At 36.8% G+C, this 27,415-nt stretch overlaps 1 protein-coding gene across 2 annotated transcripts in view; it reads right to left on the bottom strand.

Annotated features, from left to right (window-relative positions):
• Positions 1 to 13,191: 13,191 nt before the first annotated feature.
• The window catches only part of LOC133651527 (actin-related protein 2/3 complex subunit 1A-A-like), a 36,852-nt gene continuing 22,628 nt past the window's right edge, over positions 13,192 to 27,415 (bottom strand). For both annotated transcript variants that reach the window (XM_062049486.1, XM_062049487.1), the window contains 5 exons: positions 23,704 to 23,910; positions 23,526 to 23,601; positions 20,265 to 20,458; positions 14,898 to 14,985; positions 13,192 to 13,382 (listed from right to left, as the gene is read on the bottom strand). In XM_062049486.1, coding sequence (XP_061905470.1) covers positions 13,377 to 13,382; positions 14,898 to 14,985; positions 20,265 to 20,458; positions 23,526 to 23,601; positions 23,704 to 23,910 — 571 coding nt within the window. In that variant the 3' untranslated portion in view covers positions 13,192 to 13,376. The remainder of the gene's footprint in view (positions 13,383 to 14,897; positions 14,986 to 20,264; positions 20,459 to 23,525; positions 23,602 to 23,703; positions 23,911 to 27,415) is intronic.

Here is a 27,415-nt window from a genome sequence, read left to right as displayed (position 1 = left end):
ACATGCCAATACGGCCGGGTTAACTTATAAAGTGCAATTTTAAAATTCCTGCCACACGTCCGGTTGAAAAACTCCTTTGGATATGATTTATGCGCGTGACGTCACAAAAGCAACGGAAGTGGTTGGACCCCATCGGACCCGATAGAAAAGCCTCTTGTTTTCTTCGACAAAATTCCACAGTATTCTGGACATCTGTGTTGGTGAATCTTTTGCAATTTGTTTAATGAACAATGGAGACTGCAAAGAAGAACGTTGTAGGTGGGATCGATCGGTGTCTTAGCGGCTAAGTACAATACTGTAATATCTGTGATATTTGCATTAGTGTACTGTGTCTTTAAGGGTTTGGGGAACGCGCATGCGCGAGTGAGTTGGCAGAGAACTTGAGTGTGTGTGAGCGTGACTTTTGGCTAACAGCAGCTCGTGTATGTGTGTGCGTTACTTTTTGAACTACAACCAGTTACCGCTTGTTAATAAAGCGATTGAGCAATTTGTTTAATGGACAATGGAGACTGCAAATAAGAAAGTTGTAGGTGCGATCGGTGGAGCGGCAGACTACAGCAACACCAACACCAGGAGGTTGTGTTGTGTTTTGAGCAGGATAACAGACGCACTACGGTGAGTCTAGCTTTGGATTCCAAACATTTGATCGCTTGCCCGTACGTGCGTGTCGATATGTGCATGTGACGTACGTAACTTTGGGGAAATATATGTTTCTTGCCGACTCTGATGGCGGCCGGGGTGTCGTCAAAAGCGTACAACGCCCGCCGCCGCATCTAAGTTAGCTACGAAGCTAGGTTAGCTTCTGTTTTTCTAGCTTCGCCAAGCAGAATATTATTAATCGTGTATTTACATGTTCATGGTTTAATAGTATTATTGATCTTCTGTCTATCCATCCAGTCAGGGTTTTTTTTAAATTTAGTTTCTATCTGTTTTTGAGACTGCTATGCTATCACGTTGGCTACGCAGCTAGGTTAGCTTCTGTTTTTTTAGCTTCGCCAAGCGGAATATTATTAATCGTGTATTTACATGTTCATGGTTTAATATTATTATTGATCTTCTGTCTATCCATCCAGTCAGGGTTTTTTTTTTATTTAGTTTCTATCTGCATTTGAGACTGCTATGCTATCGCGTTGGCTACGCAGCTAGGTTAGCTTCTGTTTTTTTAGCTTCGCCAAGCGGAATATTATTAATCGTGTATTTACATGTTCATGGTTTAATAGTATTATTGATCTTCTGTCTATCCATCCAGTCAGGTTTTTTTTTAATTTAGTTTCTATCTGCATTTGAGACTGCTGCTATCACGTTGGCTACGTAGCTAGGTTAGCTTCTATTTTTTTTAGCTTTGCAAAGCTGAATTATTAATCGTGTATTTACATGTTCAGTCACTGTGAATGTCCATTTCGCGTTCTCGACTCTCATTTTCAAGAGGATATAGTATCTGAGGTGGTTTAAAATACAAATCTGTGATACACAATAGAAAAAGGAGAGAGTGTGGAATCCAATGAGCCAGCTTGTACCTAAGTTACGGTCAGAGCGAAAAAAGATACGTCCATCACTGCCTCTCAAGTCCTTCGCTGTAACGTTCCTCATCTACGAATCTTTCATCCTCGTTCAAATTAATGGGGTAATCGTCACTTTCTCGGTCCGAATCTCTCTCGCTCCATTGTAAACAACGGGGAATTGTGAGCAGCACTACCGCTTGTGACGTCACGCTACTTCCGGTACAGGCAAGGCTTTTTTTTTTATCAGCGAGCAAAAGTTGAGAACTTTATCGTCGATTTTCTCTACTAAATCCTTTCAGCAAAAATATGGCAATATCGCGAAATGATCAAGTATGACACATAGAATGGATCTGCTATTCCCGTTTAAATAAATAAAAATTCATTTCAGTAGGCCTTTAAAGAGACAGTACACTTTAGTACCCTCTAGTGGACAGTCCTGTAACTGACTATCGCCCCATAGATCTTCTGTGCCAGTGCATTGAGCAAGTCAAATACTGGATGTGCCAAAATTTCCTACAACTAAATGAAGATAAAACTGAGATAATTGTTTTTGGTGCTAAAAAAGAAAGGTTTAAAGTCATCCAACACCTTCAATCACTGTCCCTGAAAACCTCAAATAAAGCCAGAAATCTTGGGGTTATTTTATATTCTGATTTACATTTCGACAGTCACATCAAATCAGTAACAAAATCGGCCTACTATCACCTCTAAAATGTAAAAAGACTTAGAGGGCTCATGTCAGCTCAAGACTTAGAAAAACTTGTACATGCCTTTATTACCAGTAGGCTAGACTATTGTAATGGTCTCCTTGCAGGTCTTCCCAAAAAAACTGTCAGGCAGCTACAGCTTGTTCAGAACGCTGCTGCTAGAGTTCTAACAAAGACCAAAAAATGTGAGCACATTACACCAATTCTTAAATCCTTACATTGGCTCCCTGTACATCAGAGAATTGATTTCAAAATCCTCCTGCTCACATATAAATCACTACATGGTCTAGGGCCCAAGTATATCACTGATATGCTCCCACTATATAAGCCCTCTAGATCACTAAGATCTTCTGAGACCAATCTGTTAGCGGTTCCCAGAGTAAACTCAAATCAAGGGAGATCATCATTCAGTCACTATGCAACACATAGCTGGAATAAACTTCCTGAAGATGTCAGACTCTCCCCAACTCTCACTACTTTTAAAACTAGACTGAAGACTTTTATGTTCACCTTAGCTTTCAGCTAAATCTTTTAATCTTTTAACTTTTAACGTCTGCACTGTTTTTATTTTTATTGTCCGCATTTTAATTTTGCTTTTATTTTCTTTCATTTCACTTTGTTGTCTGTGAAGCACTTTGAGTCTGCCTTGTGTATGAAAAGCGCTATACAAATAAAGTTGCCTTGCCTTGCCTTGCCTTGAACAGGAACTGTCAGTGTTTATTAAAGAGACAGTACACTTTAGTACCCTCTAGTGGACACTCCTGTAACTGAACAGGAACTGTCAGTGTTTATTAAAGAGACAGTACACTTTAGTACCCTCTAGTGGACACTCCTGTAATTGAACAGGATGTGTCAGTGTTTATTAAAGAGACAGTATACTTTAGTACCCTCTAGTGAAGTGAAGTGAAGTGAATTATATTTACATAGCGCTTTTCTCTAGTGACTCAAAGCGCTTTTACATAGTGAAACCCATTATCTAAGTTACATTTAAACCAGTGTGGGTGGCACTGGGAGCAGGTGGGTAAAGTGTCTTGCCCAAGGACACAACGGCAGTGACTAGGATTGCGGAAGCGGGGATCGAACCTGGAACCCTCAAGTTGCTGGCACGGCCACTCTACCAACCGAGCTATACCGCCCCTCTATATACCCTCTAGTGGACACTGCTGTAACTGAACAGGAACTGTCAGTGTTCATTAAAGAGACAGTACACTTAAAATAATTCATATTCATGATTGTGTTTAGTAAAGAGCAGGATAGTCAATGATTACGTGATTTGTTTGTGTAACGAAGAAGTGGAGCAAAGTCCTGCCAGGAGGACAAATAAATGTGTGTATTAATACTCAACAACACTTAAATTAAGTAGTTGTTATACTCATGTATATGAATATGTTGAATGCAATAAAACAGGATGGATGAACTAAACAATGAAATAAGCGCAAATTAAATCAGAGTAGGAAAAGGAAAATGATTATTATGACTGGTATGAACCCAGAATAAATAATTTTAACTTATTTCATGAAAGACGTTGAAACATGGAAAAGAGAAATTGCCCAATCCAAAATTGGACCACTGGACAGCATATCAAATACATCTCACAAATCAAAGTCTGCCACTGGATCAAAAGCCTCTAGATCTTCCTCAGTATCCTCAGAAGTAAAAAAAGCCAAAGCGGAACAGGCTGCTGCAATGACTCGAGCTGCTGCACTGAAAGAAAAACTCACCTTGCAACTGGAGGAAACAAAACTTAAAGCAAAGATGGAGCAAATGGAGTTGGAAGCAGACCTCGCAGCATCAACTGCTAAAATACAAATCCTTCGAAGTGATTTAATTCATGAAAGTAATGAGGTGGCTCAGGAACCCATGACTGAGTATTATGATTCTCACCATGAAAGAGAAACTATGGAGAGCAATGTGGACTTTATAGAGTTAGGTGCAATACCCAAAACCCCACTTCACCAAACCATCTCAAGTCTCCACAGACCTCTACCTAAAAGGAACACCAACACATCAGAAGATCTAAATAAACCTCAAAACAAAAACGCAACTGAAAAACACAAGACCCAGAGTGTAAATCAGACTCAAATAATAAATCACTCTGCACAAGACAATGTGGTTATTAATGCTGCTCATGATAACTTGGAAACGGTTATTCAAAGACAAAATGACATTGCAGAACTAATTGTCTCACAGCAAAAACTGTCTCTACTACCAGCAAGAGAGAGTTCGGTGTTTGGTGGTAACCCACTGGCATATCAGTCTCTTATCCATGCATTCAAACACTTGATTGAAGACAAGACTGATAATAATCAAGACCGACTCTACTACCTTGAGCAGTTTACCTCTGGTTTGCCAAGAAACTTGGTCCGCAGCTGTTTGCACATGGAAGCCAGTAGGGGCTATAATGAAGCTGTTGTGGTTGGAGGGAGTTGTGACGGCACAGTTCCACAAGGGGGCAGTAAAGCTCTATGCTTTATTATATATATATATATATATATATATATATATATATATATATATATATATATATATATATATATATATATATATATATATATATATATATATATATATATATATATATATATATATATATATATATATATATATATATATAAATATAATAATTAAACATCAATAATACAAACTAAGGAAATGGAGTGTGGACTAATATCCAAGAGTGTGTGGTGTAGACTAGGTGTGGGAATTACTTGAGTGTTTTACCGTAGTGTTGAATCGAGAGCGGGGACAAGGCAGAGGAAGGTCCGTGAGACAAGTGGGAGGTCCGTGGGGCTGAGAGAGAGGCGTCAAGAGAGCCGTGTCCAAGCTGGAGTTCGAGATCCAAGAGGCAGTCCCGGAAGCAGGGGGAGGAACGAGGAATGACGAGACACACAGCAACGTCAATATGGGAGCACAGCTTATGAGACACAACAGAGAACTGGCAGGAGAATGAGATTTAACAACTTTGTAGATTTTTTGGGAAAAACATGCCAAGATTTTGGATCCGTTGTTTGGAGACATTCAGGACCAAATAACAACGGAAAGGCCTCTCCCAAGAAGCAAAAGTGAACTAAAACCAATCAGAGGCAGAAACAGCAGCTTTGCTACTTCAGTAGCTGTGAATACAGAGCCAGCAGGATGCACTGTAAAACAATCATCTGTTCCACAACAACCTGCTCAAACCACACCCAGTGTTAGCATCCAATTATGTGGATATTGTCATGGCAAACATGCTCTGACTGACTGCTCACAATTCAAAACACAGTCACATGACAAAAAGGTTGAATTTTTAAGAAGGCATGGATATTGTTTTGGTTGATCAAGCAAAGCCTACTGCTGAGACAGAAGAAACCCCTATAAGCAGTGCTCTTGTTTCAGCCGGTGATGCAACCGGGGCCAGGAAAGACTGTGCACTTGCAATCGTGCCAGTTAGAGTTAAAGCGGGGAAAGGGAACAGGTATGTTCAGACCTATGCCTTCCTTGATCCAGGCAGCACAGCAACATTTTGCACGGAGAATCTAATGAACAAACTGAATGTGAAAGGACGCAAAACACAAATTATTTTGCGAACAATGGGACAGGAAAAGCCTGCGAAGACCTATGAGGTCAGAGGACTGGAGGTTGGAGACTTGAAAGGGTTCACATACACTATATTGCCAAAAGTATTTGGCGTCCTGCCTTTACTCACATATGAACTTGAAGTGCCATCCCATGGAATTGTCCAAAATGTTTTGGTATCCTGGAGCATTCAAAGTTCCTTTCACTGGAACTAAGGACAATCTCTGAAAGGGTTATGTGGAAAATGTTCCACCTCAGCAGCTTCACAGAGAGGATGGACGGATGTGGTATATCCCGCATCATGGCGTTCGCCACAAGCGGAAGCTCAAACTGAGGGCGGTGTTCGTTTGCACGTCCTCATTTCAAGTAACATCTCTGAACAAGGAGCTACTCCAAGGGCCAGACTTAACGAACACCCTCATTGGAGTGCTATTTAGGTTTTGCCAGGAACAAATTGCAGTGATGGCAGACATTGAGGCAATGTTTTACTAAGTAAATGTTGATAAAAAGGACAGAGACTTCCTGAGGTTTTTGTGGTGGCCAGAGGGTGACATCAGCAAACCGCTTAAGGTTTACAGGATGAAAGTTCACCTCTTTGGCGCCGGATCGTCCCCAAGCATTGTCAACAGAGGATGAAGCTATGAAGCTCATTACAGATCTCACTGAAGCCTGCAGCCAGGGAGGCTTCACATTGACAACATGGGTCATTATTATACTCATGTATATGAATATGTTATTATGTTTATGTTAGTATATTATTATACTTATGTTAGTATATTATTATACTTATATATGAATATGTTATTATGTTTATGTTAGTATATTATTATACTTATGTGAGTATATTATTATACTTATGTATATGAATATATTATTATACTTATGTATATGAATATATTATTATACTTATGTTAGTATATTATTATACTTATGTATATAAATATATTATTATACTTATGTTAGTATATTATTATACTCATGTATATGAATATGTTATTATGTTTATGTTAGTATATTATTATACTTATGTTAGTATATTATTATACTTATATATATGAATATGTTATTATGTTTATGTTAGTATATTATTATACTTATGTGAGTATATTATTATACTTATGTATATGAATATATTATTATACTTATGTATATGAATATATTATTATACTTATTTTAGTATATTATTATACTTATGTATATAAATATATTATTATACTTATGTTAGTATATTATTATACTCATGTATATGAATCTGTTATTATGTTTATGTTAGTATATTATTATACTTATGTTAGTATATTATTATACTTATATATATGAATATGTTATTATGTTTATGTTAGTATATTATTATACTTCTGTTAGTATATTATTATACTTATGTATATGAATATATTATTACACTTATGTATATGAATATATTATTATACTTATGTTAGTATATTATTATACTTATGTATATAAATATATTATTATACTTATGTTAGTATATTATTATACTCATGTATATGAATATGTTATTATGTTTATGTTAGTATATTATTATAGTTATGTTAGTACATTATTATACTTATGTATATGAATATATTATTATACTTATTTTAGTATATTATTATACTTATGTATATGAAAATATTATTATACTTATGTATATGAATATATTATTATACTTATGTTAGTATATTATTATACTTAAGTATATGAATATATTTTTATACTTATGTGTGTTAGTATATTATTATACTCATTTATATAAATATTATTATACTTCCATCCATCCATCCATTTTCTACCGCTTATTCCCTTCGGGGTTGCTGGAGCCTATCTCAGCTACAATCGGGCGGAAGGCGGGGTACACCCTGGACAAGTAGCCACCTCATCGCAGGGCCAACACAGATAGACAGACAACATTCACACTCACATTCACACACTAGGGCCAATTAGTGTTGCCAATCAACCTATCCCCAGGTGCATGTCTCTGGAGGTGGGAGGAAGCCGGAGTACCCGGAGGGAACCCACGCAGTCACGGGGAGGACATGCAAACTCCACACAGAAAGATCCCGAGGCCGGGATTGAACTCACGACTACTCAGGACCTTCGTATTGTGAGGCAGACGCACTAACCCCTCTTCCACCGCGCTGCCTATTATTATACTTATGTTAATATATTATTATACTTATGTTAATGTATTATTATACTTATTTTAGTATATCCTTATACTTATGTATATAAATATATTGTTATACTTATGTTAGTATATTATTATACTTATGTTAGTATATTATTATACTCATATATATGAATATATTATTATACTTATGTTAGTATATTATTATACTTATGTATATGAATATGTTATTATGTTTATGTTAGTATATTATTATACTTATGCATATGCATATGTTATTACACTTATGTATATTAATTTATTAGTATACTTATGTTAGTATATTATTATACTTATGTATATGAATATATTATTTTACTTATGTTAGTATATTATTATACTTATGTGTATGAATATATTATCATACTTATGTTAGTATATTATTATACTTATGTATATAAATATTATTGAAATTATGTATTTATTTATTATTTATGTATATGAATATATTTTTATACTTGTGTGTTAGTATATTATTATACTCATGTATATAAATATTATTAAAATTGTGTTAATATATTATTATACTTATGTTAGTATATTATTATACTTATGTTAGTATATTATTATTATACTTAATATAGGAATATATTATTATACTTAATATAGGAATATATTATTATACTTATGTTAGTATATTATTATACTTATGTATATGAATGTATTATTATACTTATGTTAGTATATTATCATACTCATATATATGAATATATTATTATACTTATGATACTATATTATTATGTTTATGTTAGTATATTATTATACTTATGTTAGTATATTATTATACTTATGTATTTTAATATGTTATTATACTTTTGTATTATACTTATGTATATGAATATATTATCATACTTATGTTAGTATATTAGTATACTTATATATATGAGTATATTATCATACTTATGTTAGTATATTATTATACTTATGTATATGAATATATTATGATACTTATGTTAGTATATTATTATACTAATGTATATAAATATTATTTTACTTATGTATATACATATTATTATACTTATATTATGCTTCTCCAGATTCTCTGAACCCTTTGATGATATTACAGACCGTAGATGGTGAAATCCCTAAATTCCTTGCAATAGCTGGTTGAGAAAGGTTTTTCTTAAACAGTTCAACAATTTGCTCACGCATTTGATGACAAAGTGGTGACCCTCGCCCCATCCTTGTTTGTGAATGACTGAGCATTTCATGGAATCTACTTTTATACCCAATCATGGCACCCACCTGTTCCCAATTTGCCTGTTCACCTGTGGGATGTTCCAAATAAGTGTTTGATGAGCATTCCTCAACTTTATCAGTATTTATTGCCACCTTTCCCAACTTCTTTGTCACGTGTTGCTGGCATCAAATTCTAAAGTTAATGATTATTTGCAAAAACGTTTGAACATCAAATATGTTGTCTTTGTAGCATATTCAACTGAATATGGGTTGAATATGATTTGCAAATCATTGTATTCCGTTTATATTTACATCTAACACAATTTCCCAACTCATATGGAAACGGGGTTTGTAAAACAAAGTCAACCCTGCTCGTGACAATGTCCTTCCTTGGTGGTCCTGCGAACCCGCATGACAGCTGGAGACTGTCACATTTGGCGCCCAACCGGGAAGGACCACCAGAGGCGGGGGAGGAAGATCCCCTGTGGGCTATCATAGCCTCGCTCACGAAGCTCGCGGCAAGCAGCCGACCGCAAAGTCGGCTCTTGCAAGCATAGGCGGACCAGATTGGGGGGGGGGGGGGGGGGGGGCGGCGAGTGGCCCCCCCGAACGAGTAGAAGAAGAAGCACGGGAGGAAAACCATAGGTGTGCTCAACAAGGAAAAGATACAGAAGAAGAACAAGAAAAAGACAAAGAAGAAGGATAAGACAAAGACAAAGAAGAATGAAAAGACAAAGAAGAAGGAAAAGACAAAGAAGAAGAAGAAGACAAACAAGAAGAAGAAAAAGACAAAGAAAAAGACAAAGAAGACAAAGACAAAGAAAAAGACAAAGGCAAACAAAGTACAGAAGAAGAAGAAAAGGATACAGAAAAAGAAGGAAAAGATACAGAAGAAGAAAGAAAAGGTACAGATGAAGAAAAAGAAAAGGACACAGAAGAAGAAAAGGACACAGAGGAGGAGAAGACCGGGGCCACAGGGGGACCTGGCCGTCCCCACTTCCCGCTCCCTCGAAATGGGGGCTCGGGGGGAGTAGGCTCAGCCGGTCGGAAGCCCGGCTTACGTCCGGCGATGGAGGACTGTGGGGAGGCGGGGCCGGCAGTCCGGCAACGAGGCAAAGCACACCGGGGCCCGCTCCAAGATGGCAGCGAGAAGGCGTGGCCGGCGGACCCGCGTCCAAATGGACTGCAGGTGCGTGGATCGGGCAGCTTGGCACAATCAGGTAATCTCCTCTCTGTGTATAAAAGCGTGACAGCCGAGAGAGACAGAGAGAGAGTTGGAGAGCCAGCAGTGGATGCAGAGCGGAAGCGACCGAGAGCGAGACGGAGATGACGTGGAAGGCTGTACGGAGAGAAGAGTCAGCAGCAAGACACGCAGCTGAGCGAGAAGCGGATGCTGAGCGCAAGAGGCAGAGAGCAAGAGGGAGACGACGACGCGGAAGGCTGAAAAGCAGAAGCGGAGGAGGGAACAGGTGGAGCCGGAGCTGAAAAGCGACCGACACTGAGGTTTATTGAATTAAAAAAACAAAGTCAACCCTGCTCGTGACAATGTCCTTTCTTGGTGGTCCTGCGAACCCGCACGACAGCTGGAGACTGTCACAACAGCCACACCACATCTTTCAGCCTACAGCACTTACTTTCTCAAAGTGGAGAAGCATGAGGTGAGACGCACGCTGAGGGCAGTGAAGCCGAGGAAAGAAAGAAAAATACTACTACACTTCTTCCTGACAAATACTACTACACCTCTTCCTGACAAATACTACTACACTTCTTCCTGACAAATACTACTACACCTCTTCCTGACAAATACTACTACACTTCTTCCTGACAAATAGTACTACACTTCTTCCTGACAAATACTACTACACTTCTTCCTGACAAATACTACTACACTTCTTCCTGACAAATAGTACTACACTTCTTCCTGAAAAATACTACTACACTTCTTCCTGACAAATACTACAACACTTCTTCCTGACAAATACTACTACACTTCTTCCTGACAAATAGTACTGTACTTCTTCCTGACAAATACTACTACACTTCTTCCTGACAAATACTACTGCACACACGCACACGCACACACACACACAAACACACACACACACACACACACACGCACCCACACACACAAACACACACACACACACACACACACACACACACACACACACACATGAACATGCATATTATATTATAGTATTACTACTGCTATAGTATTATAGTATTAATATTATTAATATAATATTATAGCTGTAATAGTACTACTACTCTTGTAACTGTACTTTACTACAGTGTAACTGTAACTGTACTATCATTCTACTGTAATACTACTCTATTGTAACTGTACTTTACTACATTGGAACTGTATTGTACTGTAACTGCACTATAATTCTACTGTAGTACTACTCTATTGTAACTGTACTTTACTACAGTGTAACTGTAACTGTACTATCATTCTACTGTAACTGTACTATCATTCTACTGTAGTACTACTCTATTGTAACTGTACTTTACTACAGTGTAAATGTTTTGTACTGTAACTGTATTATCATTCTACTGTAGCACTACTCTATTGTAACTGCATTTTACTACAGTGTAACTAACTGTACTATCATTCTACTCTAGTACTACTCTATTGTAACTGTACTTTACTACAGTGTATGTGTACTATCATTCTACGGTAGTAATACTTTATTGTAACTGTACTTTACCACAGTGTATTTGTACTATCATTCTACTGTAGTACTACTCTATTGTAACTGTACTTTATTACAGTGTAAATGTATTGTACTGTAACTGTACTATCATTCTACTGTAGTATTATTCTATTGTAACTGTACTTTACTACAGTATAACTGTAACTGTACCATCATTCTACTGTACTACTACACTATTTTAACTGTATTTTACTACAGTGTAAATGTATTGTACTGTAACTGTACTATCATTCTACTGAGTACTACTCTACTGTAACAGTACTTTACTACAGTATAACTATAAATGTACTATAATTCTACTGTAGTACTACTCTATTGTAACTGTACTTTACTACAATGTAACTGTATTGTACTGTAACTGTAATATCATTCGACTGTAGTACTATTCTATTGCAACTGTACTTATTACAGTATAACTAACTGTACCATCATTCTACTGTAGTACTACACTATTTTAACTGTACTTTACTACAGTGTAAATGTATTGTACTGTAACTGTACTATCATTCTACTGTAGTACTACTCTACTGTAACAGTACTTTACTACAGTATAACTATAACTGTACTATAAGTCTACTGTAGTACTACTCTATTGTAACTGTACTTTACTACAGTGTAACTGTATTGTACTGTAGCTGTGCTATTCTACTGTAGTACTACTCTATTGTAACCGTACTTACAGTATAACTGTAACTGTACTATCATTCTACTGTAGTACTATTGTACTGTAACTGTTCTGTACCACAGTATAACTGTCATTGTACTGTACTGTTAATAATTATTTTACATCATGTCGACTAATCCAAATGCCATGGGTGGATCTACACCTGACATCCACTGTAATGATACCAAGTACAAGAGCGCATCTAATCGATACTACTATAATTACATTGATATTTTTTGGCATCACAAAATGTTCTTTCATTCACAATATGTATATAATATGAATACAAGAAATACGTCCCTGGGCACATGAGGACTTTGAATATGACCAATGTATGATCCTGTAACTACTTGGTATCGGATCGATACCTAAATGTGTGGTATCATCCAAAACTAATGTAAAGTCTCAAAGAAGAGAAAAACAAGTGATTATTACATTTTAACAGAAGTGTAGATAGAACATGTTAAAACAGAAAGTAAGCAGATATTAACAGTAAATGAACAAGTAGATTAACAATCAATTTTTACAGTTTGTCCTTTTTACAAATATTGAAGTACTTCAAATGTGTATTATTTATGTAGTAATAACTTGAACTATTTCTACAACTAAATATACAAATATTGAAGTACTTCAAATGTGTATTACTCTTATCAGACTACTAATACTTCAAATACTACCAAGAATACTGCATGTTGTTTCAAATGTAGTTTTTATTGACAATTTGTGATCACATTTTACTTCATCAAAGCCAATTGTGTACCGCAGTTGTAATCCACAGCAAGGTACTGTAGTACTGTAGCACTGTAGTACTGTAGTACTGTAGTACTCTGGTGTTGGAGTATTGCAGTATTCATTTGTCGAAGCAGGACCACCACTGTCTTTATTTCAGGGCTGTAAATGAAGAACACATGTGAGAGTACACCTTAGTAAGTAGTACTTTTAAGTATTACAATACTCATGATACACATTTACTTCAACCACAATACTAATTAATGGTATATTCTATATTGTGTGATTGTTCATTCTATATTGTGTGATGGTACATTCTATATTGTGTGATGGTACATTCTATATTGTGTGATGGTACATTCTATATTGTGTCATGGTATATTCTATATTGTGTGATTGTTCATTCTATATTGTGTGATGGTACATTCTATATTGTGTCATGGTATATTCTATATTGTGTGATTGTTCATTCTATATTGTGTGATGGTACATTCTATATTGTGTCATGGTATATTCTATATTGTGTGATTGTTCATTCTATATTGTGTGATGGTACATTCTATATTGTGTGATGGTACATTCTATATTGTGTCATGGTATATTCTATATTGTGTGATTGTTCATTCTATATTGTGTGATGGTACATTCTATATTGTGTCATGGTATATTCTATATTGTGTGATTGTTCATTCTATATTGTGTGATGGTACATTCTATATTGTGTGATGGTACATTCTATATTGTGTGATTGTTCATTCTATATTGTGTGATGGTACATTCTATATTATGTGATGGTATATTCCATGTTGTGTGATGGTATATATTCTATATTGTGTGATGGTATATTATATATTGTGTGATGGTACATTCTATATTGTGTGATGGTACATTCTATATTGTGTGATGGTATATTATATATTGTGTGATGGTACATTCTATATTGTGTAATGGTACATACTATATTGTGTGATGTTACATTCTATATTGTGTGATGGTACATTCTATATTGTGTGATGGTACATTCTATATTGTGTAATGGTACATACGATATTGTGTGATGTTACATTCTATATTGTGTGATGGTACTTTCTATATTGTGTGATGGTACATTCTAAATTGTGTGATGGTACATTCTAAATTGTGTGATGGTACATTCTATATTGTGTAATGTTACATACTATATTGTGCGATGGTACATTCTATATTATGTGATGGTATATTCCATGTTGTGTGATGGTATATATTCTATATTGTGTGATGGTATATTCTATATTGTGTGATGGTATATTCTATATTGTGTGATGTATATTCCATATTGTGTGATGGTACATTCTATATTGTGTGATGGTACATTCTATATTGCATGATGGTACATTCTATATTGTGTGATGGTGTATTCTATATTGCGTGATGGTATATTCTATATTGTGTGATGGTACACTCTATATACCATACTAGTCCTAGGACTAGTACTAAAATCCCCTGTGGTCCCATAATAGGGTGTGTCACATCTGAAGTTGTGCAACATGTCGGACGAAGGGTCTTGCCTGTGGACCAACCTGGGTGTCACCATTCAGCAGGAAACTTTCAATTAGAAAATTGAGGGTGTAACACAGTGGTACATTTTCTCCAAGATGACATTGTGAAGGCACACAATAAGTCTTTTATCTCCTGTACCTTAAAATCCCAGATGACCATGGCTCCGTCCAGACCCACACTGCTGTACTTGTCCACAGTGGATGTTCCCTTTAGAGCACACAGCTGCCTGCAGAAGACAAACAAACACAGAAAGAAAAGACACAGGTGAAGGTAGCAGGAAAAAGGTAGTGATGTAGCAAGTGTCTCCAAGGACAAACCAATCAGGATTGGAGAAGAAGGGCCTCCCGGTCTAAACCCATTAGGTTAGTGGACTAGCTAAAACAGACACCATGTTGGAACACGAGGAGGTCCATAAGTGCACCTGGCACCAGGTCTTAGGATCTCATCTCTGCTGTTTGCAGAAGATGTGGTCCTGATCACCTCTTCAAGCTGTGACCTCCAGCGTTGGTTGGATCGATTCACAGCTGAGTGTGAAGCTTCTGGGATAAGACTCAGCACTTCCAAGTCTCATGTCAGGCTCCTCAGTCGGACAAGGGTGGATTGTACCCTTAAGGTTGAAAGATAGTTCCTGTCCTAGGTGGTGGACTTCAGGTATCTTAAGGTCATGTTCACAAGTGAGGTAAGGCAGGAGTGCCAGCTCCACAAGTAAATCAGTGCGGTATTTTCAGTAATGTGTTCACTGGACTGTTGTGGTGTAGAAAGATCTGAGCCTCAGCAAACTTCATGATTTGACGGTCGATCTGCTTTCGTACCATCAAATACTGCATGACCACAGGCTTTGAAGAAAGACTGAAAGATCAAGATCGCAGTTACAATATCACTCAAGAAACCATCGTCATTACTCAAGAAATCATATTTATCACTCAAGAAACCATATTTACCACTTAAAAAAACATATTTACCACTTAAGAAACCATTTTTACCACTTAAGAAACCATCATCATTACTCAAGAAACCATATTTATCACTCAAGAAGCCAAATTTATCACTCAAGAAATCATATTTATCACTTACGAAACCATATTTATTACTTGAGAAACCATATTTATCACTCAAGAAACCATCGGCATTACTCAAGAAACCATAGTTATCAATTAAAAAAACATTGACATTACTCAAGAAACCATAGTTATTACTTAAACTATTGACATTACTCAAGAAACCATAGTTATTACCGTATTTTCCGCACTATAAGGCGCACCGGATTATAAGGCGCACCTTCAATGAATGGCCTATTTTAAAACTTTGTTCATATATAAGGCGCACCGCATCATAAGGCGCATAGAATAGACGCTACAGTAGAGGCTGGGGTTACGTTATGCTTCCATTAGATGGAGCTGTGCTAAAGGGAATGTCAACAAAACAAATAGTGATTGTACTGACACTTCTACTTGCTGCTCTCTGTTCAACAACCCACTGTTCGAGTTTGTCCTCCAATTGTAGCTATCTAGCTTTGTTCCCTCAGAAACTCTGTTTAGTCTTCTTTACTTGGCGCAGGTCATCATGTTGCTTCCTCCACTTCCGCACCATTGAATCGTTAATATTAAATTCTCTCGGTGCTGCTCTATTCCCGTGTTCTACTGCGTGACTGATCGCCTTGAGTTTAAACTCTGCGTCGTAAGCGTGTCTCTTAAAGGCCTACTGAAATGAAATTGTTTTATTTAAACGGGAATAGCAGATCCATTCTATGTGTCATACTTGATCATTTTGCGATATTGCCATATTTTTGCTGAAAGGATTTAGTATAGAACAACGTCGATAAAGTTCGCAACTTTTGGTCTCTGATAAAAAAAAACCTTGCCCCTACCGGAAGTAGCGTGACGTTGTCAGTTGTTCACTCCCTCATATTTTCCTATTGTTTTCAATGCAGCTAGATTACCCCATTAATTTGAGCGAGGATGAAAGATTCGTGGACGAGGAACGTTAGAGTGACGGACTAGAATGCAGTGAAATACATATTTTTTTTCGCTCTGACTGTAACTTAGGTACAAGCTGGCTCATTGGATTCCACACTCTCTCCTTTTTCTATTGTGGATCACGGATTTGTATTTTAAACCACCTCGGATACTATATCCTCTTGAAAATGAGAGTCGAGAACGCGAAATGGACATTCAGTGCCTTTTATCTCCACGACAATACATCGGCGAAACGCTTTAGCTACGAGCTAACGTGATAGCATCGTGCTTTAACTGCATATAGAAACAAAAAAATAAACCCCTGACTGGAAGGATAGATAGAAAATCAACAATACTATTAAACCGTGGACATGTAAATACACGGTTAATGCTTTCCAGGTTGGCGAAGCTTAACAATGCTGTGCTAACGACGCCATTGAAGCCTACTTAGCAACCGGACCACAAAGAGCTATGCTAAAAACATTAGCTCTCCACCTACGCCAGCCAGCCTTCATCTGCTCATCAACACCCGTGCTCACCTGCGTTCCAGCGACCGGCGGAAGGACGAAGGACTTCACCCGATGCGTTTGGCGGCCCGGAGACGTAGGAAGTCAAGGTGAGGTCGCCGGCTAGCGAGTCTGCTCTCCAACAAAGTCCTCCTGGTTGTGTTGCTGTAGTCCGCTGCTAATACACCGATCCCACCTACAACTGTCTTCTTTGCAGCCTTCATTGTTCATTAAACAAATTGCAAAAGATGTCCAGAATACTGTGGAATTGTGAATTATGAAATGAAAACAGAGCTTTTTGTATAGGATTCTACGGGGTACCATAACTTCCGTTTAACTGACTACGTCACGCGCATACGTCATCATACCGCGACGTTTCAGCCGGATATTTCCCTTGGAAATTTTAAATGTCACTTTATAAGTTAACCCGGCCGTATTGGCATGTGTTGCAATGTTAAGATTTCATCATTGATATATAAACTATCAGACTGCGTGGTCGGTAGTAGTGGGTTTCAGTAGGCCTTTAATAAGAGCCATTTTTGGGTCTTTACATAAAGTTTAGGTCTCACAACAGTTGTGAGACCTAAGATGTTCTTCTTCTACAGTAAGCAGCCGCCGACTTCATTTTCCCCTGTAGAAGAAGAAGTTCTTCTTCTACGTAAGCAGCCGCCGACTTCATTTTCTCCCGTAGAAGAAGAAGCGCTTCTTCTTCTTCTACGGTAAGCAGCCGTAGAAGGGGGAAAATGAAGTCGGCGTAGTTACCGTAGTTGCGAGACCTATTGAGGCTCAATATTGGTCCATATATAAGGCGCACCGGATTATAAGGCGCACTGTCAGCTTTTGAGGAAATTGGATGTTTTTAGGTGTGCCTTATAGTGCGGAAAATACAGTACTTAAACTATAGACATTACTCAAGAAACCATAGGTATTACTTTAACTATTGACATTACTCAAGAAACCATAGGTATTACTCAAACTATTGACATTACTCAAGAAACCATAGGTATTACTCAAACTATTGACATTACTCAAGAAACCATAGGTATTACTTTAACTATTGACATTACTCAAGAAACCATCGTTATCACTTAAGAAACCATAGTTATCACTTAAACTATCGACAATACTGAAGAAATTATATTTATCACTCAAGAAACTATTGACATTACTCAAGAAACCATATTTATCACTTAAAGAAACATTGCCAATATTCAAGAAACCATACTCATGACTCAAGAAACCATATTTATCACTCAAGAAACCAAGGACATTAGTCAAGAAACCATATTTATCAATTAAGAAACCATCGTCATTACTCAAGAAACCATGGTTATGACTTAAGAAACCATCGTCATTACTCAAGAAGCCATAGTTTTTACTTAAGGAACCATATTTATCACTTAAGAAACCATCGCCAATACTCAAGAAACCATAGTCATGACTCAAAAAAACATATTTATCACTCAAGAAACCAAGGACATCAGTCAACAAACCATATTTATCACTTAAAAAACCCTCACCAATACTCAAGAAACCATAGTCATGACTCAAGAAACCATCGACATTACTCAAGAACCATCTACATTAATCAAGAAACCATATTTATCATTTAAAAAACTATCGACATTACTCAAGAAACCATAGTTATTGCTTAAACTATCGACATTGCTTAAGAAACCATATTTATCTATTGACATTACTTAAGAAACCATAGTTATCACTTAAGAAACCATCAACATTACTCAAGAAACCATAGTTATCACTCAAGAAACCATCGACATTACTCAAGAAACCATAGTTATCACTTAGGAAACCATCGACATTACTCAAGAAACCATAGTTATCACTTAGGAAACCATTGACATTACTCAAGCCATAGTTAACCATAGTTATTGCTTAAACCAGTGGTCCCCAACCACCGATTGGTACCGGGCCGCGCAAGAAATAAAAAAATAAATAAAAAATAAAAATAAACTTTTTTTTTTTTTTTTGATTAAATCAACATAAAAAACACAATATATACATTATATATCAATATAGATCAATACAGTCTGCAGGGATACAGTTCGTAAGCACATATGATTGTATTTCTTTATGAAAAATTATTTTTTTTTAAACCCCCCCCCCCCCCCCCTTCGGTCCATGGGACAAATTTTCAAGCGTTGACCGGTCCCCAGCTACAAAAAGGTTGGGGACCACTTAGGAAACCATCGACATTACTCAAGAAACCATAGTTATCACTTAGGAAACCATTGACATTACTCAATAAACTATAGTTATTACTTAAACTATTGACATTACTCAAGAAACCATAGTTATAACTTAAACTATTGACATTACTCAATAAACCCCAGTTCTTACTTAAAACTATTGACATTACTCAAGAAACCATCGTTATTAGTTAAAATATTGACATTACTCAAGAAACCATTGTTATTACTTAAGAAACTATTGACATTTATCAAGAAACCATCGTTATCACTCAAGAAACAATCGTTAACACTCAAGAAACTATTGACATTACTCAAGAAACCATCTTTATTACTTAAGAAACTATTGACATTACTCAAGAAACCATAGTTATCACTTAAGAAACCATCGGCATTACTCAAGAAACCCTAGTTATCACATAAGAAACTATTGTCATTACTCAAGAAACCATAGTTATCACTTAAGAAACTATTGTCATTACTCAAGAAACCATAGTTATCACTTAAGAAACTATTGTCATTACTCAAGAAACCATAGTTATCACTTAAGAAACTTTTGACATTACTCAAGTCCCTTGCAGCTTTGACAACCGAGACCTTCTACGAAAGTTAGGACCAACTTTTGGTAAAACAATTCCAATTGAGATTGAATCACACGTAAAGTGGGTGGTACTACTGTAATTCTTAACTTGTAGTTGAATTGAAACACTATTTATGAAATGTATTTGATTTGACTCCTCTAGAATACTTCAATATAAATCTATATTATGATATAAAGGGTAGATGACAATATGAATCGAGTGGCCACAAAGTTCTTGTAGAAAGAGGTCTTACGTGATGCTGTTCTGGTGAAGCGTGCCCAACTCGTTGCTGCTGTCGTCGTCAGTCGCCTTCTTGTCCAAGTTCCTGAAGTGCTGCATGGCTGAAATGCCACTTTTGGAAGACTGTTTTGGAATGTCCAGCTTCTTGACAAACTCCAGACCACCTGCTCCCTTGTAGGAGAACTGGTAAGGACAGCAGTCATGTCCCTGAAAGACACACACGTTGACTTGTTAGTCTGCAAGACAGACTCTAGTCCACAATGGAATCCATTTCAATTGGTCTGGGCCTAAGTGTAGTTGTAGGACTCGTGTGAAGTATGTGTGAGTACTTGTAAGACTTGTGTGAAGTATGTGTGAGTACTTGTAAGACTCGTGTGAAGTATATGTGAGTACTTGCAAGACTTGTGTGAAGTATATGTGAGTACTTGTAAGACTTGTGTGAAGTACGTGTGAGTACTTGTAAGACTTGTGTGAAGTATATGTGAGTACTTGTAAGACTAGTGTGAAGTATATGTGAGTACTTGTAAGACTCGTGTGAAGTATATGTGAGTACTTGTAAGACTTGTGTGAAGAATGTGTGAGTACTTGTAAGACTCGTGTGAAGTATGTGTGAGTACTTGTAAGACTCGTGTGAAGTATGTGTGAGTACTTGTAAGACTTGTGTGAAGTACGTGTGAGTACTTGTAAGACGTGTGTGAAGTATATGTGAGTACTTGTAAGACTTGTGTGAAGTATATGTGAGTACTTGTAAGACTCGTGTGAAGTATATGTGAGTACTTGTAAGACTCGTGTGAAGTATGTGTGAGTACTTGTAAGACTTGTGTGAAGTATGTGTGAGTACTTGTAAGACTTGTGTGAAGTATATGTGAGTACGTGTAAGACTCGTGTGAAGTATATGTGAGTACTTGTAAGACTCGTGTGAAGTATGTGTGAGTACTTGTAAGACTTGTGTGAAGTATGTGTGAGTACTTGTAAGACTTGTGTGAAGTAAATGTGAGTACTTGTAAGACTAGTGTGAAGTATATGTGAGTACTTGTAAGACTTGTGTGAAGAATGTGTGAGTACTTGTAAGACTCGTGTGAAGTATATGTGAGTACTTGTAAGACTCGTGTGAAGTATATGTGAGTACTTGTAAGACTTGTGTGAAGTACGTGTGAGTACTTGTAAGACTTGTGTGAAGTATATGTGAGTACTTGTAAGACTCGTGTGAAGTATATGTGAGTACTTGCAAGACTTGTGTGAAGTATATGTGAGTACTTGTAAGACTCGTGTGAAGTATATGTGAGTACTTGTAAGACTTGTGTGAAGTATATGTGAGTACTTGTAAGACTTGTGTGAAGTAAATGTGAGTACTTGTAAGACTAGTGTGAAGTATATGTGAGTACTTGTAAGACTTGTGTGAAGAATGTGTGAGTACTTGTAAGACTCGTGTGAAGTATATGTGAGTACTTGTAAGACTCGTGTGAAGTATATGTGAGTACTTGTAAGACTTGTGTGAAGTACGTGTGAGTACTTGTAAGACTTGTGTGAAGTATATGTGAGTACTTGTAAGACTTGTGTGAAATATATGTGAGTACTTGTAAGACTTGTGTGAAGAATGTGTGAGTACTTGTAAGACTCGTGTGAAGTATGTGTGAGTACTTGTAAGACTTGTGTGAAGAATGTGTGAGTACTTGTAAGACTCGTGTGAAGTATATGTGAGTACTTGTAAGACTAGTGTGAAGTATATGTGAGTACTTGTAAGACTCGTGTGAAGTATATGTGAGTACTTGTAAGACTTGTGTGAAGTACGTGTGAGTACTTGTAAGACTTGTGTGAAGTATATGTGAGTACTTGTAAGACTAGTGTGAAGTATATGTGAGTACTTGTAAGAGTCGTGTGAAGTATATGTGAGTACTTGTAAGACTTGTGTGAAGTACGTGTGAGTACTTGTAAGACTTGTGTGAAGTATATGTGAGTACTTGTAAGACTTGTGTGAAGTATATGTGAGTACTTGTAAGACTAGTGTGAAGTATATGTGAGTACTTGTAAGACTCGTGTGAAGTATATGTGAGTACTTGTAAGACTTGTGTGAAGAATGTGTGAGTACTTGTAAGACTCGTGTGAAGTATATGTGAGTACTTGTAAGACTCGTGTGAAGTATATGTGAGTACTTCTAAGACTTGTGTGAAGTACGTGTGAGTACTTGTAAGACTTGTGTGAAGTATATGTGAGTACTTGTAAGACTTGTGTGAAGTATATGTGAGTACTTGTAAGACTAATGTGAAGTATATGTGAGTACTTGTAAGACTCGTGTGAAGTATATGTGAGTACTTGTAAGACTTGTGTGAAGAATGTGTGAGTACTTGTAAGACTCGTGTGAAGTATGTGTGAGTACTTGTAAGACTCGTGTGAAGTATATGTGAGTACTTGTAAGACTTGTGTGAAGTATGTGTGAGTACTTGTAAGACTCGTGTGAAGTATATGTGAGTACTTGTAAGACTCGTGTGAAGTATATGTGAGTACTTGTAAGACTTGTGTGAAGTATATGTGAGTACTTGTAAGACTTGTGTGAAGTATATGTGAGTACTTGTAAGACTCGTGTGAAGTATATGTGAGTACTTGTAAGACTTGTGTGAAGTATATGTGAGTACTTGTAAGACTTGTGTGAAGTATATGTGAGTACTTGTAAGACTCGTGTGAAGTATATGTGAGTACTTGTAAGACTTGTGTGAAGTATATGTGAGTACTTGTAAGACTCGTGTGAAGTATATGTGAGTACTTGTAAGACTCGTGTGAAGTATGTGTGAGTACTTGTAATACTTGTGTGAAGTATGTGTGAGTACGTGTAAGACTTGTGTGAAGTATGTGTGAGTACTTGTAAGACTTGTGTGAAGTATGTGTGAGTACACACACACACACACACACACTAACTTGTTCACCGGTCCTCATATGGACAGTACTTTTCCTTGTTGATGTCTCAAGAAGGTTAGAAATACAAGAACATGCACACACACACACACACACACACACACACACACACACACACACACACACACACACACACACACACACACACACACACACACACACACACACACACACACACACACACACACACACACACACACACACACACACACATTAACTTGTTCACCGGTCCTCATATGGAAGGTACTTTTCCTTGTTGATGTCTCAAGAAGGGTAGAAATACAGGAACACACACACACACACACACACAACACACACACACACACACACACACACACACTTCTAGCAGCAACCACGTACTTACAGCAGCAACAATGTGGGCGGGGCCTACATAGAGGATGCTGAGCAGTGGAAGAGTGTTTAAAGTCAGCTGACTGGTCCTGTGAAGAAGTGAGGAAACATTAAAAAGAGTAAAGCTGTATTTGATGGTAAGGAGCACATTGAAGATGTAGTGGACTATTGAAGTGACATCAACCACGTACTCCTTGTTCCTGGTGGCATCGGCCACACTGATGCTGCTGTTGTGAGCCACCCAGGCCAGCTGGTCGCCACTTGGGGAGAAAGACACGCTGTGCACCCATCCCCCGCAGTCCTTCTTCTCCAGCATCATCTCCCCAAAAGGCATCTTGGAACCCCAAGAACTTGGTCCTGGCTTGTCCTCAATGTCTTTGATGTAGGTGGAGAAGATCCTTCAAGTTGGAAGAGTTTCACTGCTTTGTCTACAAACCAACTTATATATATATATATATATATATATATATATATATATATATATATATATATATATATATATATATATATATATATATATATATATATATATATATATATATATATATATATATATATATATATATATATATATATATATGTATGTGTGGGAAAAAATCACAAGACTATTTCATCTCTACAGGCCTGTTTCATGAGGGATTTCCTCAATCCTCAGGAGATTTTAATGGAAGCATTCACATACCATGGTTTATATAGGGCACAGAACGGGTAGGTACAGGCAGGCGTGGGGGCGTGGTGATTGACTCATGTGTTACCTAGGAGGTGTTTCCTTCTGTGACGGCATGCTGATACAATTTCGCTGCGCTTGTTGAGGGATGACAACTCTGGGCGGTATATGATAAACAGTTTCTCTTTTAAGCATAGGTTGCATCTTTTGTTACCACTGTTGTAAGGTGTGCTGGATGCAAGAATTTGCCATGTTATTGAGTATTCAACATTATTGTCTTTGAGATTCCAAATGTGTTTGCTGAGTTCTGTAGTGTTCCGGAGTCTTTTGCATCTGAAAGAAGCCTTGTGATTGTTCCATCTGGTTTTGAATTCTCCCTCAGTTAATCCTACGTATGTGTCTCAAGAAGGGTAGAAATACAGGAACACACACACACACACACACACACACACAGATGCAAAAGACTCCGGAACACTACAGAACTCAGCCAACACATTTGGAAAAGATGCAACCTATGCTTAAAAGAGAAACTGTTTATCATATACCGCCCAGAGTTGTCATCCCTCAACAAGCGCAGCGAAATTGTATCAGCATGCCGTCACAGAAGGAAACACCTCCTAGGTAACACATGAGTCAATCACCACGCCCCCACGCCTGCCTGTACCTACCCGTTCTGTGCCCTATATAAACCATGGTATGTGAATGCTTCCATTAAAATCTCCTGAGGATTGAGGAAATCCCTCATGAAACAGGCCTGTAGAGATGAAATAGTCTTGTGATTTTTTCCCACACATACATATTACGCTCTACCACGGTATCGAGCACTATTTTTTGGATAATCTAATTAAGACATATATATATATATATATATATATATATATATATATATATATATATATATATATATATATATATATATATATATATATATATATATATATATATATATACATTTACATATAAATATATATGTATATAAATATATATATATAAACACACATATAAACATACATATCTACATATATACATATATATATATATATATATATATATATATATATATATATATATATATATATATATATATATATATATATATATATATATATATATTTAGATAATACTTACATATAGTATATACATTCATATACACATATATACATACATGTATACAAAACCCCAAAAGCAGTGAAGTTGTCACGTTGTGTAAATGGTAAATAAAAAGAGAATACAATGATTTGCAAATCCTTTTCAACTTACTGCAAAGACAAGATATTTCATGTTCACACTGAGAAACTGTGTTATTTTTTGCAAATATTAGCTCATTTGGAATTTGATGCCTGCAACATGTTTCAAAAAAGCTGGCACAAATGGCAAAAAAGAGTGAGAAAGTTGAGGAATGCTCATCAAACACGTATTTGGAACATCTCATTAATGGGTATAAAAGCCGCTTCTGTGAAATGCTCAGTCATTCACAAACAAGGATGGAGCGAGGGTCACCACTTTGTCAACAAATGCCTGAGGAAATTGTTTAAGAACAACATTTCTCAACCAGCTATTGTAAAGAATTTAGGGATTTCACCATTTACGCTCTGTAATATCATCAAAAGGTTCAGAGAATCTGGAAAAATCCCTTTACGTAAGCCATAATATTACGCACCTTCGATCCCTCAGGCGGTACTGCATCAAAAAGCGACATCAGTGTGTAAAGGATATCACCACATGGGCTCAGGAACATTTCAGAAAACCACTATCAGTAACTACAGTTGGTTGCTACATCAGTAAGTGCAAGTTAAAACGCTACTATGCAGAGCCAAAGGCATTTATCAACAACACCCAGAAACGCTTCCCTGGGCCCGAGCTCATCTAAGATGGACTGATGCAAAGTGGAAAAGTGTTCTTAAAGTTAAAGTTAAAGTACCAATGATAGTCACACACACACTAGGTGTGGTGACATTTTTCCTCTGCATTTGACCCATCCCCTTGATCACCCCCTGGGAAGTGAGGGGAGCAGTGGGCAGCAGCGGTGGCTGGGCCCGGGAATCATTTTTAGGGAATTAACCCCCAATTCCAACCCTTGATGCTGAGTGTCAAGCAGGGAGGTAATGGGTCCCATTTTTATAGTCTTTGGTATGACTCGGCCGGGGTTTGAACTCACGACCTACCGATCTCAGGGATGACACTCTAACCACTTCTGTGGTCTGACAAGTCCACACTTCAAATTGTTTTTTTGTTTTTTTTAAATGTCCTGCCTAGCTTCTCGGGCAAATCATATAGCAGATGTAGATGCCCATATCGGCTGTTCAGATTTACTTTACAAAAGAGAAGTGTAGGATACTTCTCTTGTTGCCTTACTTGTATTTTGACTTTATTAAATGTATTTATATTATCATTTGGTGCAGCCGGGCCGGAGCAGGAGGGGATAGAAAGAGAGAAAAAGGAAGACAGAGGGGGGAATTGTGGGGACAAGAGGGGGATTAGACAGAGAGACAAAAACAACAACAGCAAACACAACAACAACAACAACATCAGCGCAACATCAGCAAATACGACATGTACAAATATGATGGTAAAAGTAATAGCAAATAAGCAGTTAGCGAAAATAAAAATAAAAAATACAGAAATGACAATGAGCATTATTACACTAAAAATGGAGCAATATGAATACCAATAGAAATAGTGCTATTGATAATAAACAATACCAATACTTTACCTTTATTATCAACAATACAATTGTTCAAATGCAACAATACATATACGTAATGATAACTTGAGATACGAAAGAATGCAAAAAAATGGAGGGGAAGAAAGAGAAGCAACCTACATTAACCTTGTAGATTGTTATAGTAACAATAGGTTAAGCTTTGTCAGTGTGCCATGTGTTATACCCAGTTTACCCTAGGGCAACAACGTTAATATATGTTTGATGAAACGTGATTATGTGCATGAGTGTATGTGTGCATATGTACTTGTATATGTACAGTATGTGTATGTGTGCTTGTACAGTGAATGTATATGTACAGTATGTGTATATGTGTGTACAGCGAATGTATATGTACAGTATGTGTATACAGTATGTGTGTTTGAACAGTGAATGTATATGTACAGTATGTGTATATGTGTGTTTGTACAGTGAATGTATATGTACAGTATATGTATGTGTGTGTTTGTACAGTGAATGTATATGTACAGTATGTGTATATGTATGTTTTTACAGTGAATGTATATGTACAGTA

This window comes from Entelurus aequoreus, linkage group LG06 (genome assembly GCF_033978785.1).
Source record: "Entelurus aequoreus isolate RoL-2023_Sb linkage group LG06, RoL_Eaeq_v1.1, whole genome shotgun sequence".
NCBI classification, from domain to species: Eukaryota; Metazoa; Chordata; class Actinopteri; order Syngnathiformes; family Syngnathidae; genus Entelurus; species Entelurus aequoreus.
The sequence above is the reverse complement of the archived record's forward strand: the minus strand, read 5'-3'. Positions and strand labels throughout refer to the sequence as shown.